At 37.7% G+C, this 19,257-nt stretch overlaps 1 protein-coding gene across 1 annotated transcript in view; it reads right to left on the bottom strand.

The window, feature by feature from the left end:
* pola1 (polymerase (DNA directed), alpha 1) overlaps positions 1–14,191 on the bottom strand; it is a 430,119-nt gene extending 415,928 nt beyond the window's left edge. The window contains exons 1-4 of the mRNA XM_039745606.1: positions 14,035–14,191; positions 5,005–5,117; positions 3,855–3,951; positions 2,353–2,433 (exon numbers count right to left, since the gene is read on the bottom strand). Of these exons, the coding sequence (XP_039601540.1) occupies positions 2,353–2,433; positions 3,855–3,951; positions 5,005–5,117; positions 14,035–14,089 (346 nt within the window). The 5' untranslated portion in view covers positions 14,090–14,191. The remainder of the gene's footprint in view (positions 1–2,352; positions 2,434–3,854; positions 3,952–5,004; positions 5,118–14,034) is intronic.
* Positions 14,192–19,257: the final 5,066 nt, after the last annotated feature.

The following is a 19,257-nucleotide window of genomic DNA, read 5'->3' as shown; positions in this document are numbered from 1 at the left end:
AAATCAGTAGTCTGGACGCCAAAGACTATCAGTTTTTAACCAAACTACAAACTCGCTAAGCCCAGAAGACTACCAGATATTTAGGATTAGTGTGAATTCACGAAATTAGCCAATGCGCTTTTCGCACAAAATATATGGTGTTCAGTCTCTCACCTTGTTCCTAGAATATTTTCCTGGAAATTCGACTTGCGGCAGGCTTACAGAAAGATTTTCTCCCCAGCATGCAATTATGTTTTGGAAGGCCAGTGCGACATCACCGAGCTGTAGCAGTCATGCACAGAACTTTCTGGTGTACTGCAATGAGAGGTCACCCAATCTGCTTTATAGATGATGCATAATAAAAAAAAATTTAATACCCTTTGGTAATGCAATCGCAGCTCCCAAAACAGTATTTTAATATGAAGGGTCCATTAGCTGATTATAATGAAAATATTAAGAGTACTGTCACCATATCCTGTGAGATCCCACAGTCTTTTACACAGAACCACTATGTCCTGTAGGACATCCCGAGGGTTCACAGGATCCCCTTGAAGTTGCTGGATTTCATGGCCGGCCTATACACTGGTACTGTGAGTGCTGTGCAGAGTGGAGGCAGAACCTCTTGTGTTTTTCCCAGTTGATTCTGGAGTTTGTCAGGGGTGTGTTCTTGCTCCTACTCTGTTCAATGCTTGTATGGACTGAATGTTGGGCAAGGTCATGGGGTCCAGCAGCTGTGGGGTAGCTGTTGGTAAAGAAACATTCACGGATCTTGACTTTGCTGACAATGCTGTGATATTCGCGGAGTTAATGGAGGCTCTGATCGGGGAGCTTGAGAGACTGAATGAGCAGTCAGAGTGTCTGGCCTTGCAAGTGTCCTGATAAAAACCAAGATCCAGGCCTTTAATGACCTCTTGGGCACAGCCATCAGCAGTGTGTCTGTCTGCAGAGAGAGTGTCGACCTTGTCGAGAGGTTTACTTACCTCGGCAGTGACATTCATGTCTCGGGTGACTCTTCTTACAAGCAGTATTGATACAAGAAATGAGCATAATAACCTTTTTCAGGAAATGTTTCAAGCAGTCAACAATTTAAAAATAAATTTGAATTCATATGTGAACAATAGTGTAAAGTAGTCCGGGAGAAGTCTTGTGTTGATCGGTAATTGAAAAAGGTCATAAAAAAGTCCATGATTAAAAATGTACTGAAGTGTACAAACCCTGTACAAGCCAATTTGTCCACCCCTATTTAGAAAGGTTGTAAATGTCAAAGTAATAATCACATGAATGGCAGGATCCAAAGTTTCCCAGCCGAACATTTCCTAGAGCACTACACTGCCTTCACCAACTTGCCTTCTTCCTATAGTGCATTCTGCTGCCATCTCCTTCTAAAGCAAACAATGCACACACACCCGGTAACCACATGTTCTAAAAGAAATAGCGATTCATCAGACAAGGCCATTTTCTTGCATTATTCTATGGTCCAGTACTGATGCTCACATACCAACTGTAGGTGCTTTCAGCAGTGGACAGAAGTTAGCATGGGCAGTCTGCAGCTATACAAGCCTATATAATACAAAGCAAGCAGTGATGTACTGTGCATGCTGACACTTTTCTCTCTTTGCATTCTTTAAGTTTTTCTGCAGTTTGTGCTACAGTAACTCTTTTGTGAGATAGGACCAGATATGCTAGCCTTCTCTCTACACATGCATCAAAATAAGCCTTGCGAGAAAATGACCCTGTCATCTCTTTACCAGTTGTCCTTCCTTAGACCACTTTAGGTCGGTACTAACCATTGCATGCCTATTTTGGAGATGCTCTGATCTAGCCATCACAATCTAGCCCTTTTCAAAGTTACCCACATTGTTACACTTGCACATTTTTCTTGCTTCAAACATGTCACCTTCAGAAACTGTTTTTTCACTTGCCGCCTAATATATCCCACCCTTTGATAGGTCACACTGTAACAAGATAATCAATGTTATGCACTTCATCAGTTATTGCTTTTAATTATGTGCCTGATCAGTCACACACAAACATACTTTATTCATGTTTTTTCAATTAAAATGTTGTAAATAGAAACCAATTAAAACAGCCCTCTACAAGTATAACAATGGATGTTTTAATAGCAGGAGTAACAACAATGTCAAAGTCATTTTAATAGACCAATTTTAAAAAAAAAAAAAAAAAGAGAGAGAAGGTAAGGCTAAACTGGTGGATGCATCACTTAGATTTACAACATTGACTGCATGCCAAGTTACTAGAAGGTACAATTTTATATTTTAATAATGTAAAAACTAAGTACTTCATAATTAAATGGTTTAAAGTAATTTTAATCTACAATCACTTGACATAAAAGAAATAAAACGTGTAACACACCTTTTGAATTTGTGTCTAATGCATCTTCATCAAGTTCTTCATCAAAGATCTCTCTACCATCTTCTACATAGCCAGTTCCATCTTACATTTAAAGAACAAAAAAATGGTTAAAGATGCTTTCATCTCATGACAAATTATTTTAAACTGCAGAGGGAATTTAACATTCAGTATATTTAGATACCTTCACAAACCACAGTAAAGACAATTAATACAATTATAATCTATATTAAAAGTAGATGGTTTCTTAACAATATATAAGGAACTATTCATGTGCATATTGGGACAGAAATACTTAATGTGAAGTATGTTACAGTAACAAAAAGTCTACTCCTTTTACACATAAACACCTTTTTCTAAGACAATATGTTGACCCTCCTCATGGACTTTGATATTTTATTTCAGTACAAATGCCAATGTATCCAAGTTATCTTTTGACTTCTATTAACATACTATATATTGATCTTTTATAAAATATCCATATGCAAGCAATTAAGTAAGTAAATAAATAATAAATAAATATTTATTCAGCTTATAAATACACACCTACAGCTGGGGAAAGAACCAATGATCTTTAGAAGCTATGGGTATTAGATGAACAGACTGAATTTAACCATTCAATTTATAAACACAAATGATAACAGAAAATGAACAGGACAACAGTTAATGAAGAGGTACACTGTGCCTGCATCCTTTTATTTGGAGACAGTTAAAAGTCACTTGAAGGATAATTTAAAAAAATTACCAATTAGCCTAACATGAATTTCAGTGGATTTAATTTTGCTAACCAGTTAAAGTGAATGAGTATGTAAGTAACTTGGATGAGTGATTACTTGGATCAGAGAACAGAAAAGACACAAATACTGTTTGGTGAGCATTACACAGACAAAGACCTGCCAATTTAACCTAGCAGCTCTAAATCCAAGTGTCACTGAATCAGCACTCAATTCATTCAGTATCTATTACAGCACTCTCTTTAACAACAAACATTATAACAATGTTTAATACTTTCTCTTTTTTTAAAAGCTTAAAAACATTTTCAAAATACGGAGAACATAATTTTGTCATGCACTTCGTTCTGGCAGAACTAAAGTACAAATAGAATTACCGATGTTAACCAGGGCTATCCAGGATTAGTATAAAATCTCCACTCCCCTTGTAGGACATAAATGGTGACTAATTGCAAAGTTCTGCTCCAATACCCCCAATGACGACAACCCAATGATGCAAGTTACAGAGCAGCTCAAACAACACAAGGACACCTCATCTACCTATGCCAAACAGAAAATCAAGTGTCTTGGACAAACCATAAACATGGGAAAGCTGATTTATTATGGTTGGTGGGGCAGTGTTTGATGGCAGGAGATATGAGAGTGAAGAATATACACGTAAATGCCATTTCAATATACCAATCACTCCCTTTCCACTATTACTCAAGGTTTGGCTGAATAAGCAATGTAATCACATTTGTCAATCAAATTTAATTTAAAAATAAAATCATTTACCATCATCAATGATCCAGTCATCATCCTGTCGCTCACGAACTAGCCTTGAATACTGCTCCTCATCCACTTCCTCATAAACACTGCTAAAATCTTCCACCTGAAAACACAAGCAACGTGAAAGCACTCTCATGGTAATTTTTAAATAAGAAAATATGAAGCTCACCCTAATTAATGCACAACATCAGCATAGGTAATCAGTGGGCAATGCCCTACAATCAGTTGACTTAAGGCTTTGTAAGGATTATCTGACTCTCAGAAGCGTCTGAAAGATGAACACTTCATTTCTTTCAAACAAAAATCAGTATGGAGCATCATATAATTAATCGAAATATCGTAAAATTAAAAACTGTTACTTTTGTTTTACACAATTTGATATTCAGTATAGTTTGCATGTTCTCCCCGTGTCTGCGTGGGTTTCCTCCGGGCGCTCCGGTTTCCTCCCACAATCCAAAGACATGCAGGTTAGGTGGATTGGCGATTCTAAATTGGCCCTAGTGTGTGTGGGTGTGTTTGTGTGTGTACTGCGGTGGGTTGGCACCCTGCCCTGGATTGGTTCCTGCCGTGTGCCCTGTGTTGGCTGGGATTGGCTCCAGCAGACCCCCGTGACCCTGTATTTGGATTCAGCGGGTTAGAAAATGAATGGATGGATGGATGGATATTCAGTATATCCATAATAAAGGCAAAATAAAAAAGACAAAGGTCATTTAAGTAAGTTACATTTTAAATTATCATAAGGTTAATGGTGACTTGAAGTAAAAAAATTTGATATCTTGAAAATGTAGGCTTTAGTTTTTGGATAAAAAATTATAATATCATGGTTTAGAGCTTGCAAAACATGCATGTCTTAAAAACACTTGACCTAAAGCAGAGCTGATGATAAAATGAAAACTTAACACATAAATATTACAAATTACTAATCAAGACAGGCTATGCTAACAGACACATTTACCAAATGAGATCCAGTATACTAGTTAACGCTGCTTATAAATTATCATAACCTGTAAGATATGCAGTTCCATTTGGCACAGAATACCTAATGAATAACAGCATCTCCTCATCCTTCAAAGGTTTGTGAAAGATTTGCAGCAGTTGCAACACATGATTTAATAAGCCTGCAGTCTGGAATCTGTTCTTATTATGTACAATTTACCTCATATTTGATCTTTTCCCCAGCTTTGGCTTTCTTCAATAAGTCAAGAGCAGACTTTCGACCAGTTTTTTCCTTCTTCTCCCGTCTTGATCGAGATGTGGCCAGGCCAATGTCTGACAAATTTTAATACAAGAAAAGCATTACAAAAGTGAATAACTGATATAATGCAACAACAACAACATTTATTTATATAGCACATTTTCATACAAAAAGTAGCTCAAAGTGCTTTACATAATGAAGAACAGAAAAATAAGACACTGTAAGAAAATAAAATAAGTCAACATTAATTAACATAGAATAAGAGTAAAGTCCGATGGCCAGGGTGGACAGAAGAAAAAAAAAAAAAACTCCAAAAAAATAAAATCTGCAGGGATTCCAGACCATTAGACTGCCCAGTCCCTCTTATTTATATGCAAACGCATAAGTAAATAAAGAATCTCATGCATAAAACACAAGTTATTATTTAATGAACTAAAGTATGTTGTGCGGGGAAACTAAAATAAGCATGAAACTTAGGCACATATAAGTGTCTAATACACACATGAACCACATGTCAGATTTTAGATATAAAGAACACAAAACACACAAAGGCTCGTAACATATATTGCTGCACAACTGCATTTTCCCCATCTATTTTGTTGACACTTGACCTACAAATAACTAATATACACAATAGTACTCCTTCCAAAAATCAAGGTTGTCAAAGCTTAACGCTGCCTTGTGGAAATAGCGATCAGTCTAAACAAAAAAGAAGGTAAAAAACAAGGTGATCAAATTGATATACTTAAAAAGGTACTGTCCTGTTAACTGAAATTTTTTTTTTTAACTGGGAACTTTTTTTTTTTATATTAACTTTAACAGCATTCAAAAGATAGTTATAACTAATATGTTGTGTTCACTGATTATGTAACTATTTCATAAAAAGTGGTCAACCATGTTTTTAATAAAATAAATCAAGAAGTTAACTTTAATCAGTGCATTAACAGAGATGTGAAAAACTAAAGGACAGTAAACTTGTTAATATAACAATTTGCAAATCATTTTTGCTATACATAATGTCATTTAAGCAACAACAGTGAAACACTGAATTCTGCAATTATTCTATGTCAAAAAATCACCATTAATGCAGTATCCTACAGTAGAAAAATGAACTGCAACATCAAATTAATCAACCTGAAATCAATGACAGCTTGCATAAAGTGCAAATAAATATGGAATCAGTTACTTGAAGGGCCAGGTTCATTATTAGCATTATTATTTGGTGGATGCCTTATCCAAGGCAACTTACAACATTTGTGATACAGGAGGCAGTTGAAGAGACAGGCTAATGGTCGCACAGTGCTGCTAGTGGGATTTGAACTTGGTCACAAATTCTGTTCAGATTCTGTCACAGAGGTGAAAATAAATCTTGCGATATTAAACCTCAAACCAAAAAAGGCAGAAACACAAAATGGCTAGGGCAAGCCCTGGATCTTAATGTTATTGAACTTGAGCTATACATGCAAGAAGGCCCTGAAGCAACACACAGTTAAATCAGTGGTCTGTTGTGTATCTGGCTAAGAATTTTCCCCAATAAATGCAAGTGACTGACATGTAAAGAACAAGAAATGCTTAGGTGAACTTCTTTTAAACTTCCTAGTGCCAAAGTACTGAATCCACAGATGCACAGTTGATTGATTGAGCAATACATGGAATAAGCATTCATAGGTTTTGAGGAAACTAATGACGAAAGGAAAAAAACAGATTTGTCACTGCAACTGCTTTATGCTAATTCAGAAGCTACAAAAGGTATAGTTTAGCTTACATTCTCAAAACCACTTAATCTAATTCTAGGTCAAGGGTGTGGACATCTAGTAGAAAGGCAAGACAAATTCCTGGACAGGGAGCAAGTTATATCACAGGGTCCACTCACACAGAAGCAATATAGAGGAGTAAATTAGGGGAAGTCTAAAAGAATATGGGAGAAAACCCCATGCAGAAACAAAGAGGAATGGAATCACCAAACAAACAACCAAGGGGGACAGTGGACATGATGAAGCATTGGTCATCGCCACCTTCTCACATGATGTCACATTAATGTAGACATTCAATAGCAAAAAAAATTTGCAAAACTGATCAAGACATCCTAAATTGACTGGAGCTGCTTAGACAATGTCTTGTGGAACATATTCAATGTCAACGTCAATTTATTTATATAGCACATTTAAAACAACATAGGAATGCTGTGGCCAAACTGCTGATATTTGTAACCTAATTTTGTATGCCAAGTCAGAGCTTGCACTGAAAATATCCATTAATAGAATTACTGGCAAAAAGGCATAATGCTTCATTACTTATTTGAAACGAAAACGCTTTAAACTTATTAATGAAATGACAGCAAAGTAATATTATAGTACTTTACATCGCAAAATACAAATAATTTAATTCAAAATGAACCACAGGTATGTACAGCATGGTAAAAGTATGCCTTAACACTATACTGCTTTTCATAATGACACAGTACCTTGTAGAGTTGGAAAGTATATACATTAATCCCTCCTCGATCGTGGGGGTTGCGTTCCAGAACCCCCCGCGATAGATGAAAATCCGTGAAGTAGAAACCATATGTTTGTATGGTTATTTTTATATATTTTAAGCCCTTATTAACTCTCCCACACTGTTAACATTATTAGAGCCTTCTAGACATGAAATAACACCCTTTAGTCAAAAGTTTAAACTGTGCTCCATGACAAGACAGAGATGACAGTTCTTTCTCACAATTAAAAGAATGTTAACATATCTTCCTCTTCAAAGAATGTGTGTCAGGAGCAGAGAATGTCAGAGAGAGCGAGAGAGAGAGCGAGAGAGAGAAAAGCAAACAATCAAAAAATCAAATACGTGCTTTTGGGTTTTAAGTATGCCGAAGCACCGTGATAAAGCGGCACTTTTTAAAGGAGCGTCCGTATCCTCTAGGCAAACAGCCCCACTGCTCACACCCCCTCCGTCAGACAGAGAAAGCGAGAGAGACAGAGAAAAGCAAACAATCAAACACCACACGGGAAGCATATCCTATATCATTGAGGAGTTTTATTTAATATGTAATACATGCTCTGATTGGGTAGCTTCTAAGCCATCCGCCAATAGCGTCCTTTGTATGAAATCAACTGGGCAAACAAACTGAGGAAGCATGTACCATAAATTAAAAGACACATTGTCCGCAGAAATCCGCGAACCAGCGAAAAATCCATGATATATATTTAGATATGCTTACATTTAAAATCCGCGATGGAGTGAAGCCGCGAAAGTCGAAGTGCGATATAGCGAGGGATCACTGTAATGAGGGCACAAAATCCAAACACTAACTGACAAGTGATCCTTCAGTAGAAACATTCTATGATTGTCAAGGGATCGCTAAAAGTGTCACTCCAAGACCTTATCCAATCCCTGAATGGTCTGAAAACCTGCTTTCTTCCATTATCACATTAAATAAATTGTATTTCCAGCTAAGGACTTAATTGTTATCAGCTCCCCGCACAGATACACACCTACCACTGTAACTTAAAACAAAATTAAAAACTTTCAATTTTGCTGGCGAGAGTCACAGGTGACTGACGTTTAATGAAGTCTGCCACAAATGCCCTCAACGCAGACAATAAGATTATCTATACCTGGAAAAGTCATGTAGTATGACAGGGACTTAAGTGTCCCACTCCCCTTCCAAAATCTATACTCTTTAAAATGAGAAACATGAGATGCACACTTAGGATACTGGGAATTACAGGCAGCTGCTGATTGAGCTGCTTACCTAAATTTACTGCCAGTTACATTTGGCGTCACATACGTACAGCAGCACAAAATGACTTAAAGTGGCCACAAAGTCAATAGGGTGCAGTAATATTTCTCACCTTTAGTGATAGCTGCTATGAATTTCTCCAAGCCAAAATTAGTTTGCTTTGCTTGTAAGCAAAAACTTAAAGTTACTAGATGAAAAACTCAAACGGGAAAAAAAACCTGAGGTTTTATCTGATTATTCGCAACTGCAGAGAGGGGTTGAGAGCATGCGCCGATAGCTCATTCCTGCACCCACCGCACGCCGAACCACCTGAATTGGGACCCAAGTGAAGCAGGCGACACCTCAGCACCACACTGAACAGTGTGAGGTTTTTACAGTGGCTGGAGTGCCAATCCTGGCATCAACCCCCAAGTTTCCCTGCGAGATGGAGGACCTGCTTGTAGGGCTGGATGCAGATTAATATCATACCCAGAATGAGCGCCTACAGAATCACCGTAATCTAGGGCTTGTTTGTTTCGTGAAACATGTACACATATTGGCAACTGCTGTAATAAAATAAAAAAACAAACACTTAAAAAGATGATTAATTTGTGGACCAAAGCTTTGGACATTGAGAAAATTGAACAATTAACATCCCATCATACTTCATGCCATGTATAAAAAAAAAAAAAAGCTGACAAGGGCTAGTTGTGCATTACATTGGCAACCTTGGCATAAAAAAAATAAACAGTCTAAGCAACTTCAAAAGAGGGCTGATTTTTGGGGCACACTGGGAGTGTTTCCTGAGACATGCCCATTAAAGTGATGTTTGCATTGAGGTTAAAAGGTAAAGTCTCATCTACTAGGAGCAACTGTGGATGAAAATGCAAAATATTGACAGTACTGTACACTGAAGTGCAAAGAAAACAAGCTGAAAAATATCATTTGGTCAGATAAGTCATGCTTCACACTGTTCTCAGCGCACATATTACAATTGTGCCGCATGCTAAAAAGTCATCTGCAGGTCCAATGTTGGATGTCCACAGGGTTCATGTAGCTCTGTTACAGTGTGGCATGCATTTTATTGACACTGGTTAGACAAACAGTGTATGCAACAAAAACAACATTTATTTATATAGCACATAGTGCTGGGAGGTATACCGGTTTGTACCAAATACCGTTTTTCAATTTTGCTATGATATGGATTTGTCTTATACCGCAACACTGATTTAAATTGCCTAAACAATGCTCGGAACGTTGCACAGCGGGAAACTGTTTAAGGGGGACCTTTTTCACTGCTACATCACTAAACACGCATACAACGGAGTACATGCGTTAGTGGAGGTATTGCGCAGTGAAAATGGACAGAGAACATTCCAAAACTGAAGCTGTAACAGACGATAAAGTAGAACATGATGACACTGAAGAACTTTTACCGAAAAAAGGAGCCTTGTTTGCTGTCTGGAGATACTTTGGTTTTAAAAGGTCAGATGTGGACCAGACAATATTTACTTGCAAATACTGTCGAGCTAAAGTTGTCAACACGAGCAATTTGCTGCACAACCTTAGCAGCAAACATACTTTGGAGTACCATGAATGTATGGAACTACGATTGGCACCCTCTACGTCCTCAGGTAAAACTGAAAAAGCTAGAGGACACTCGAGCCAGACGTCACTTGTAGACGGGTTTGCTAGAGGTACTGTTTACGACAAAAAAAGCAAGCAGTGGATCGAGATAACCAACGCCATTACAATCAATACAGCTAACACGTCAGTGGACACAGATTAGCATTAACATAAAGTGTACAGTAATCCCTCGCTATATCGCGCTTTGACTTTCGCGGTTTCGCTCTATCGCGGATTTTATATGAAAGCATAACTAAATATATAACGCGGATTTTTCTCTGTTTCGCGGGTTCTGCGGACAATGTGTCTTTTTACTTCCTGTACATGCTTCCTCAGTTGGTTTGCCCAGTTGATTTCATACAAGGGATGCTATTGGCGGATGACTGAGAAGCTAACCAATCAGAGCACGCAGTTAAGTTCACCTGACTGAGAAGCTAACCAATCAGAGCACGCAGTTATGTTCCTGCTTGCTGAATGCAGTGGTAACCAGGAAGTCTCGTCTCGGTCATTCAGCATCAACATGTTTCGCTGTGTAAAGAGTTAACTTTTGTGCTCTTTTGTGTTTATCTTTGTGCATAGTCAAGCCCTTCATTATGGCTCCAAAACAATCTGCTCCTGCTACTGCTTCAGGGGCCGTGCCCAAGCGCCAATGGAAGATGTTACCGATTGCCGAAAAGGTAAACGTTTTGGATTTGTTGAAGGCTACGATTCTTTTTATTTAAAAAGTAGGAAAGGAATATAAGATCTACGGCCGCAGTGTCCTTTTAACCAGGGTGCAAAACAAGTTGTAAGTGGATGTAATAAGGCAGTAGTCTGGATGGAATCTGCTTTAGGGATTTGGATTGAAGACTGCCAGAAGAAGAACAACGGCAGTGCTACACAATCACCTTAAGTGGCTCCTTTAAGAACTGTAACGCTCTCCTTTGTTGTGCAGTAAAATAAAACTCATTGTTATCGGACAAGTCATCGTGTCATTGTTGGTGAGTAACCATAATTTTCTACTTACAGTACTTAGCACATGTACGTACGTTTAGTGTCACTGTACACACACATTTACTGTATACTATTTTTGTTGCATTGTACGTATTTATTGCTGGTGGAATGTCTATCGTAATGGCTGTAACATGTGATATCGGAGACACTCAATATCTTTAAAATAATATTTAGGTTTTACTGTATATAAACAGTGTGTTTATATACATAATTTCAATGAATCTTACCTAATATCTAAGAGAATACAAAGGGATTTGCTGTATAACTCTGCGGGGAATATTTATAAACAGTGTGGGAGAGTTTATAAGGGCTTAAAATATATAAAAACAACAATAGAAACATATGGTTTCTACTTCGCGGATTTTCTCCTATCGCGGGGGGGTCTGGAACGCAACCCCCACGATCGAGGAGGGATTACTGTAGTTGGTTTACAAAGAATATTTATTATTTGTTCAGTGCAATGCAACTTTTGACAAGCACCTCTAAATGCCTCTTTGGATGGTTGAAAATATGTTCTCAAAATTATACTTTAAGTTGCTTGCAAAATTTGTTCAATTAAAGGTTCTGTATTCTGACCGCAACTGTCATGCAATGTGATTCCTCCTCTTCATTAGTGCCACCTCCTTGAAAACTATCACTTTATGGGGCCATGCAACCCTGTAATAATACTTGTGTGCACATTAAAATGTTTTTTGTACAATTTTCAATTCTCATGACATTGGAATTGGTCATTCTTAGCCAGTCTACTGCAGTAATTTCAGTGGAAAATGGGGTTAACATCCACTCATGCATGGGGAAAAAAATACCATAGAATACTGTGAAACCGGTATAATTTTGAAAAATACTGTAATATAGAATTTTGGTCATACCGCCCAGCACTAATAGCACATCTTCATGCAAAAAGCATAGCTCAAAGTGCTTTACATGAAGTACAAGGAAATATTTACATTTGCAGAATTCATACATACATCCATTTTCTAAACCTGCTTTATCCTGAACAGGGCTGCAAGGAATCTGGAGCCTATAGCAGCATGCATATGTCCAAAGGCAGGAACAATCCGTGGACATGGTGCCAGCCTATCATAGGATGAACATACAGAGACACACATGTGCCAATTTAACACTGCCAGTCCACCTAACCTGCATGTCTTTGGGCAGGTACAGGAAACCCAGAAGGAATTCAGGAGAACAATTAAAACTCCATGCAGGGTGGATATGGCTTCCGTTTTCCAAGGCAACAGCGCCTCCAGTGTGCCACCCCTACATATGTACACATATGCACACACACACAGACACAATACAAATAAGTAAGTAGTATAAATGAGAATCCCAAGGCATTGCCTAAATCATTATTAATAATCAATCAGTCTTTAAATCTTAATATTGGAACATATTTAAACCAGACACATTTTGCAGAATCTATGCAAGTCACACCAAAATAAAAGCATTAGATTAACACGATTTTACTCCTAAAATATAATTAGATTAATTGAAATGCAAGTACAAATAAAAAGGAACAAACACTACATCTTTCAAAGAATGAGGTAGGCCACATTTAATTAAATGTTCTTGGACAGCATAAAAAGGTACTCAGTAGACCTTTGCGCAAAGCTTTAAAGTAAAATGAAATGTAAAATGACTCAAGTATTTGCCACTCCTTGTGTGCTAAATTAGTTTAAACTATTAAAAGACATTACTATTCAGCATCAAGTCTAAACACTGGCAAACAAGAAAAAAAAGAACATTAACAGAAACATAATGAACAGATCTTTACATTTATATGGTGATCAAATTGTACTGTTGCCAGCTATTCACCCTTTTATGAAGTAGAAAGAAAACAAAGCGTACCTCACTGTGTCAGCCTGAAAAAAGTTACATACCGTAAACCCTGCAGTGTAAACGTGTTATCATAATAAAAAATGTCATCTTGGATCATTAATATAATTTGAATTAGAAAATTAAAACTTATTTACAGCTTTGAACTTTTTGTTTATCACCAAATCATCATTTTAATATTTACGAAAGGCACAGTTGTGAAGAAGCAAGTGCTCTTATCCCAAAGATGTGCATGGGAGATAACAACAACGCTAACAACAGTAAAAACTGCCCCACTAGAACAGACTTTGTCCTTTAGCAGACTGACATCCCATTCTGGGTATGCCCAAAGCGACTGGGTCAGATATCGGATGCCCATGACTCAAAACAGGGTAAGTAGGAAGCTACTGCATACAATGAAACATTCGATAGTTCATGTTCAACAGAACAAACTCATAGCAATGGCTTAAATATACTTCCAACTTTGCAGCTCCTGAAGACACACATAGCTATCAGGAAAAATGGGTAGCTTTCGGTGCTACACTTGCCCCGAGACGCCAAAAAAAACACCCAGTTACACCGATAACAGAACAATACACTAATGTACAAATAACTCCACGTCCAGTTAGACGTTATATTAAGTTAGTGCAGAAATATAAACGTGTTTAAAATCAGCTTCTTCTCCCCGTTCTATTCCATCCTACACCTGCCGCTTTTTACAATATGCGAAAAGCTGAATAGGCGAAAAACTCAAAATACACACGTGCCATGCGAAAAGCATTCCTCGCTGTCAAAATATAAACCTTCCCTCCATAATAACTGCGCACTCGTCACTCTACACTTACCCTTATCCTTATCCTGGTTATCAGCATCCGTATCCGAATTCGACACAGGCGCCATACTATTTAGCGTTTGTGATGAAGTATGCTGTGATTTCTTATTTCAAGGTCTGACAAAACTTTACACTTGCACTCCGAGACAGCATAGGCTAGGCGCGGGAAACTTGCACTGCGGAAGTGACGATCTTTGCTATTCCACCAATAAGCTTCATGTATTGCCTCGTCACGTGGATGCTCCGGTGCTGCGCAAGGACGCTTCGAGGCGATTGGTCAGTTGGTAAACGGCAGCAAATCGACCGTCTTCCGTATCGTGTAGGTGTAGAAAGTGCATGCGCGGTGTTTTCTTTCGTCGTTGCGAGCTTTATTCTATTTAATGTTTGAGAACACGATTCTTTAGAAAGTCCATTACAGGCTGTAGCCATCTAGGACAGAGAAGTTTCTTTGCTCGCCTGTTATATCAGATTAGCACTCGCGACACTGGCTACAAGGACTGTTTTATGCAAAGGTCATAAGGTTACTCATCACTCCGTCATATTCATAGTCTTACTTTTACAGTACGGTATATTTGTTTGCGGGTGGGTGTTCATTTTGCATTGTTGTATAAGTTGTATTTTTATCTAATGCTGATTTAATATTGCTCTTCTCGATCTATTACTAGATTTACGGTTTATGCAATTAAGCATTTCATTGAAATATACACATAGCCCTACCAATAAACTTAAAATGAACTTTGGTTCCCGTCGTCTTTCTTTAAAAAACATTCCCTTACCTAGATAATTGATCATTTAGCGCCGGAGTTCTTAAACTTTTTAATCTGAGTACCCAAATAAGAAAATCAATGCCATTCTGGAACAATACAGGCAATAAATTAATTATTACAATAATGCCAGAGAGCCAAAAACAGACAAAATAAAGATGGCCATATAATAATATGAATAAAAGTAATGTTTTTATTTCTTTTTTAGCATATTTCTCACATAAAATTACAAAATAAGGAAAGTGGAAGGTAAATTTTCTTTTTAAAGAAACTAATTATTCTCAACAGGGAAATGATTCCTAAACTATAACACAGCCAGCATAAGGGCTTAGTGTAAGCTTTTGACAATAGACAGATAGAAATTTATATGACACCAGGAAGAAATAATCAGAAGATCTTTAAATAGATAAATAAATATATATACAATGTATACACACACAATATGGTCTGAACCTATATCAGAGGGACTAAAAAGTAAGAAAATATAAAAAAAAAGAAAACTTCTGATTTTGCAATCCCAGTCACAGTGAGGCATTATGCAGGCGTTTTGCTGTTGGTATTAAGGAGCCCCAATAGAGTTTCTTGCCTCACTTTTGCTGAATGTACTCAGTGTTAGCGTGTCAGAAAGAGGATATGCAGCATTGTTCATAAAGGCACTCAGTTTTGTTTTCATTCTCTCCTTTGCTACTACAGTGTGCACCACATAACTGAGCCTGCCATTTTAATTAGCTTGTTGATTCGATGGCCCTCTCTTGAAGTGATGTTACCAGCCTAGAACAGCACAGCGTAGAAAATTTCTTATAGGGCAAAACCAGAAATTAAAGTTGAGGAATAAAGGGGCTGCTACATGTACAAATGTTAATTTGGAAAATTAGCAAAGCAACAATAAAGAAACTAAATAAATAGTAGATTTCTACAAAACCAGACACGGAAAAATATTCAGAATGAGTCAAAACAATATTTAGTTTACAATGAATCTTTCTATTTCTTTTGATATACTGTACTTTGTCAATTTATTCTTATTGAACACTTTTAAGTCACTTTTGATTTGATTATCAGCATATTTTAGTTCTATTTATCAGGTAAATAGCACTTTATTTCTCCTGCCACCATTTACAATTGTACCAAGGGTGTTGTGAAAAATATGTTTGTACAGTTTGAGTATACATGCTGATCCTCTGGCACGGGCCTATGTTTTGAAATATGCAAAGAATGCAACTAGATGTGCTTTTTTAAAGAATTTATCAGTTTATCCTCACTGATCTGGCAGTTGAAACAGTCTTACAGTACTTGCTTCTGTCATTTTGCCTTTGGACTATTGTAATGTGGTTTTTGTAGCATCTAACAATGAAAAAAATCAGGTTACTGTGTTTTTAAAAAATTAGCAGTTCATAGCATTGTAAACTTAACTAAACTGGAGCCCTAAGCAGAATCTTCTTGGGGGACCCCACCCCGTCCCTGCATCTCCCTGAATCCACTACATTATTAGTATCTCTTATAACAGCTTTAATTTAAACAATAAATATATAAATAAATAATAAATAAACAAAGAAGTACACATGGCAAACTTTACTATAACTTTTAATGTCAAATACAAATATTTTTTCAAAATAATCAAAACTTGAAAGCGAATGTTTAGGGGTTTTTTCAGTCTCACATCTATACTTTCTGGAGGTAAAGGTCTCTATGAGGTCGTCACACAACAGCTTCTGTCCAAGGTCTGAGTGATGCTGATGATCGCCAAACCAATCTGTTGTTGCACCATGGATGACCTCAATTATGTCATGATGAGCTGACGTTTTGAAAAACTGGTAATTGGGAGGGTTCCTGCAATCAGGAGTGCAGCCCATAGATTTAGACTTCAGTGGTATTTAATGGCAATGACATATCAATTAATTTGTTTCCTTTATAAATGAAGGTCTGATCTTCTTCTGTAATATGTTACCATGGCTGTCCGTTTTTTCTGTCACCTGTAGCTCGCAAACCGTTTGACCTATTGACCTGAAATTTGGTACACATGTACTACGTGACGCCTACTGTCCACTTTCGGGGTGATGATTTTTATTACTCTTTTTATTTGTATTTTATTTTATTGTAGAATCAACACTCGGCAGCAGGCAACAGGGCGGCTGCGTGGCGCTTCCCTACCACCTTCGCCGTCACTTCCCCTACCTCTTCATATCTTAAATCATTCTTGAGGTATATTGAAGACTTAAGTGCCAGCTTAAATGAAAAACGAAAACGTACTAAGTAATTGCAACACAAACACTGACTTAATCAGTTTTAATGCGAAAAGAAGCCAACGAAAGAAGAAAAGCAGCGGGCCGCTAGGCTGGAGAAAAGAAGAGCTGCTCAGGAAGCAGCAAGCGCATCAACCTCTGAGCAAACGAATGGTAAACAGAGACAGAGAAAGAGGATGTGTATTCACTGAACGATATTGTGCAGTCCGCCATTAATGGTTAGTAATAATAATAATAATAACAATGGTTTAGGCTTTCAATATTCTAACTCTTTGTTACTTGATGTATCCAAAAGAATAACTTGTGACATGTGATAGACAATAATATTGTATATTAATATAAAGTACAACTACTACCACTTCTACTAATATATAAAATACTACTAATAATAATAAAAAATACTACTACTGAACATGCTTAATAAACTTAATACAGTAACTACAAGGCCAAAATAAAGCTGAATATTTAGATATTTAAGAAATCAGCACTGCAGTGGGTTGGCACCCTGCCCAGGATTGGTTCCTGCCTTGTGCCCTGTGTTGGCTGGGATTGGCTCCAGCAGACCCCCGTGACCCTGTGTTCAGATTCAGCGGGTTGGAAAATGGATGGATGAAAGAAATCAACATGTGAATATGTCACTTATACTTTTGAATGTATCTAAACTTCATTTTGTCCATGAAAAGACAGCAAATAGCATTACAGCATTAACTGAATCAGTAATGTTAGCTGCCAATAAAATTAACAAATGGTTTTAGTTAATCTGAGCTCATTGCTCTTCTTGTATGTCAGAGTTGCTCGCCTGGTACTTTTCCACAATTCAGCCTTTACTTACCTAGTAACTAAGAGAGTTGCCTGTATGTTAATGAAATTTTCAAATGTGACTTCACTGCAATAACACTCAAAGCACTTCATAAGTTGACTAATGTTAGCAGGCTTGAACAACGTGTAGCACGACCTGCTTCTGCAAGCTTTCATTTTTTTTTCTTTTCTATGCCTCTGAGTGGTATTGACCTAAAGCCATCTCTGTGCTCACTAATGTAAAATTATCATAACAGGTGACTATCAACAACGTTAATTTGATGAATCTGGAAACAGCAGTAACCCCAACAGAGCCTAGCTGCAGACCTCCAGAGCTCAGCTCCATTGAGGAAGTACGCGATTCACCTGGTTACACTATGGTTAGGATTAGAGTTGTGGGAGAAGTTATCTGACTCAAGTCGAGACAAGAGACAAAAGCATGCAATCCAACTGGCTGTCCAGCAGAACTCCTGAACTGTGCATGTCTGCACACCCCCAAATCAGTCTTCCAATCACGGGCACCATGCACAGTGCGTGATCTGTGTATAGGGAAGGGCAGCTCTTTAACACTGAAAAGATACAGTACTAATTATTTCCCATTGGTTAAAAATTGTCATATTTCTTACAAAACTATACAGTATGTGGCCTGGATGACACCAAGTAATACATGCAGAGTTTGATATACGTCAGCTCTGGGAAGGAAGAATCTGACCAACTTAGTAACGCATCAGTATTAAGTGAAGTGAATCTATCCTTCCTGTAGGTTGTGTTCAGGAAGAGGTGAAGTTATTAATACTTTTTTATTGTGTTAAATTATTATTTGCATTATATAGGAAGACTAGCCATCCCCTGTGGCTTTGCCCACGTAGAAGTGAAACAGGACAGCGAAGAGGGCCCTGCCCGGTTCCCTACACTTTACGTCACGCTTCCCCCTCCCTTCGACCCGCAGCCTCTGTCTCGGATTAGCACAAATACAGGTACATCACTCCTGTAAGTGAACTATGATTTAGTCGCAAAATCAATGGGAATCTTCAAGCAAATTCTAGACAAAAGCCCGATCTAAATCCGTTAAGTATTTCTTAACTAGGAGGTCATTTATGTTAGGTAGAATGCCTAGAGGGAGCTAGGCGGGCTCATGGCCTGGATCCCCTACAGATTTTTTTTTATTTTTTCTCCAAGCATCAGGGGTCTCATGTATAACTCCGTAGAGCTCGCACTATAACACGGCGTAAGCACAAAAGCCAAAATGTGCTTACGCACAGAAAAATCCAGATGCAGGAATCTGTGCGTACTCCAACTTCCACGTTCTTCCGCTACATAAATCACGATGAGCGTGAAAACTAACGCTCGTGCACACGCTTTATGTAACAACTCCAACTCCTCCCAGAATTACGCCTCTTTGAAAATGCAAATCAATATAAATCGCCCTTAAAC

This window comes from Polypterus senegalus, chromosome 2 (assembly GCF_016835505.1).
Source record: "Polypterus senegalus isolate Bchr_013 chromosome 2, ASM1683550v1, whole genome shotgun sequence".
Classification (NCBI taxonomy): domain Eukaryota; kingdom Metazoa; phylum Chordata; class Cladistia; order Polypteriformes; family Polypteridae; genus Polypterus; species Polypterus senegalus.
This window is presented reverse-complemented; position numbering and strand designations above follow the sequence as displayed.